This window comes from Leishmania infantum, chromosome 35 (assembly GCF_000002875.2).
Source record: "Leishmania infantum JPCM5 genome chromosome 35".
Classification (NCBI taxonomy): Eukaryota; Euglenozoa; class Kinetoplastea; order Trypanosomatida; family Trypanosomatidae; genus Leishmania; species Leishmania infantum.
Genome location: NC_009419.2, coordinates 989290 through 991697, shown reverse-complemented (window position 1 = coordinate 991697; position 2408 = coordinate 989290). Strand labels below are relative to the sequence as shown.

General features: G+C 58.3%; 1 protein-coding gene across 1 annotated transcript; it reads right to left on the bottom strand.

The window, feature by feature from the left end:
- Window positions 1–277: 277 nt before the first annotated feature.
- LINJ_35_2460 (putative cysteine peptidase, Clan CA, family C19) lies at window positions 278–1915 on the bottom strand (the record flags this gene model as incomplete). Its single annotated transcript, XM_001469033.1, has 1 exon — window positions 278–1915. The coding sequence occupies one exon, from the start codon at window positions 1913–1915 to the stop codon at window positions 278–280; it is 1638 nt and encodes a 545-aa protein (XP_001469070.1).
- Window positions 1916–2408: the final 493 nt, after the last annotated feature.

The window sequence follows — 2408 nt, the reverse complement described above, 5'->3', positions numbered from 1 at the left end:
ATGTGCGCCAAAGTCTTGAAGAGCATGCATCCCTTCTATTCGCGCATGATGTACTGTACGTCGCATGCACGAAGTCGGGCCTAGGCGGCTGCGGAACGAGCATCAGCAGCGAAGGGGAAAAGGGTGATGGTGTGCGCGAAAGAGAGCGGGGCGCCATCACCACGGCGAAAACTACCCCGCACGGATTCACACCTCCTAACACGCTCGAGAACAGAGACAAGAACTGAAAGACAGGGCGGCGGCGGTGGCATTCTACCCGTACAGAGGCCGCCCCCGGTCAGATGACCATCACATCTCCATCATCAACGCGCCGGTAGAAAAGAATGTATGCCTCCTTCGTCATCGACAGCACGTCCGGCGCCGACACCTCGGTGATATTTTTGTCGTTGCAGAGATACCACTTGCCAGCCTTCGCCGTCCTCCCTGCCGAACGAGCCCGATCTTTTCCATCAGCCCTTCCGTTTCCTTTGTGGCTCAATGCCTCACTACTAGCCCGCGCATTATTGTCGCCATTTCCTATGCTGACGCCGTCAAACCAGCCGAAGATACCGACGCCACCCCTGCGCGGGAGCTTCTGGGGGCTGAAGATGCGATCGCTTTGCGTGCCTTTCAGTGAGGGGTTGTAGAAATCGGAGAACGCCGCAACAGTGGGGGCTTTTTTCCGCACTACTGCTTTCTTGTCATCCTCCTGCACGTACGTGTACGCCGTGTAGTGCCCGGAGGAGCAAGTGCCGCGGTGGCAGCAGACACCGTACAGCTGATACTTGACGTACCGGTGCGGGTGAAACGTGTACGGAAACACCACCGCCGTCTCATTCTTGACTCCAGCATTGTTGAAGCGCTTCAGATGAAGCACCAGAATCGGCGGCCAATACTCCATTGAATACCATATGCGTTTGTCTCGCAGCTGCTTGCAGCGGTCGCACGTCACCTGCATCGGACCATTCAGGGACTCCCCACGCTCGCTAAAGAACATCTCGCGCAACAACTCGTCAACGGCAGCGACCCCTTTAGGCTTCGCCTTGCCGTCGAGCTCCCCAACGGGCAACCGGATGTCGGTTCCGCCGCCCTGTGAGCGGGAACGGTAAGATATGGGCAAGGAGATGTGCAGCAGCACTTCAAAGCGGTAGGAAGTCAGTTCGCAGCTAGAACACTTGACGGTGCAGCCGGTGATTCCGCCGAAAAAGTCGTACACGGTCGAGTCGTTTTCCTGCTGCATCCAGCTCACCCATCGCGCGTACACATCACTCTTTTTCTCATCTTCAAAGTCTTTGAAGGTTTCCTGGTTGCCTGGCTTGCTGCGGCAAACCTCCTTGTCGATCACCCCCAGCAGCGTGATGAGAAACTCATGCGCGTCTTTCTGTCCATTAGACGAAAACTCATTGTTACACTCCGCACAAGCCGCCTTGAGACTGAGAAGAAGCTGCTGAACCGCGATGTGGTGCGCGGGGCGCGCGGTGCCCAAATCAATCAGCGAAGACGTCGCCGGGGCCTTGTGCTCAGCGCAGCTGCGCCGTTGGGCATCGTCCGGCTTTCGCTTCTCCTCGAAGCGGCGCCTCCCCTCCCATTCGCGCACGATGCGTTGACGTTCAATGTTCAACGTGCGGAGCAGGCCAGGTGTGCATAGCAGGCACTGCACTACCGAGTTCAGATAGCACGTCGCACCGAAATTGCGCAGCGGAATCGGCGCTGCGTGCAGTCGAGCGATGGAGAGCGCCGACACCGTCTTCACAGTGGTAGATGCACTGCTACGGATTGGCGTCGACGACGATGACGCCTTGGTCACCTCTGCAGATCCTGAAAGCTGCATCGACGGAGCCTGAGGCTCGAGGCGCAGTGCGCGAGAGGAAAACAATCCTTTGTCGGAAAAAGAGTCGACGCTTTCCGTGCTTTTCTTCTCGGCCACAGTCGTCATGCCCTCCTGTGACGGCGAGGGAAGGGACCCGCTAACGAGAGAGAGGCGTTGATGAGGTGGCGTAGACCCGTTGCTAGGAGACAGCTCCGGCACCACCAACAACGCTCTTGCTGCACCTGCCTCATCCGGCTCTCGCACAGTCTGTCGCGCACTGGTGATGGATGCTGCATCGTCATCAGATCCTGTATTGCGGCTGTGAGAAACGGATAGTGGAGGAGAGGCAAGCACATTGCTTGAGTCGGCACTGTTGATCATCGCTGTGGCCCTAATGGTGCCGCCCAGATTCTCTGAGACGTTCCGGGGATGGACCCCTTTCGCTGCGGGAGTGCTAGGAGGGTAGCTGCGTTTTGAAGGTCGGTTCAGACGCGCACGCGGGGGCGGCGTCGTCTTGTTCTGAGTCGCCGCATCGGATGAGTAAGCGAGAAGGGACCCGCCTCGGGCTCCGCGCTGTTCCGCGCCAGCATTTTCGAATGCAGCACCGCCGGTTCGACTA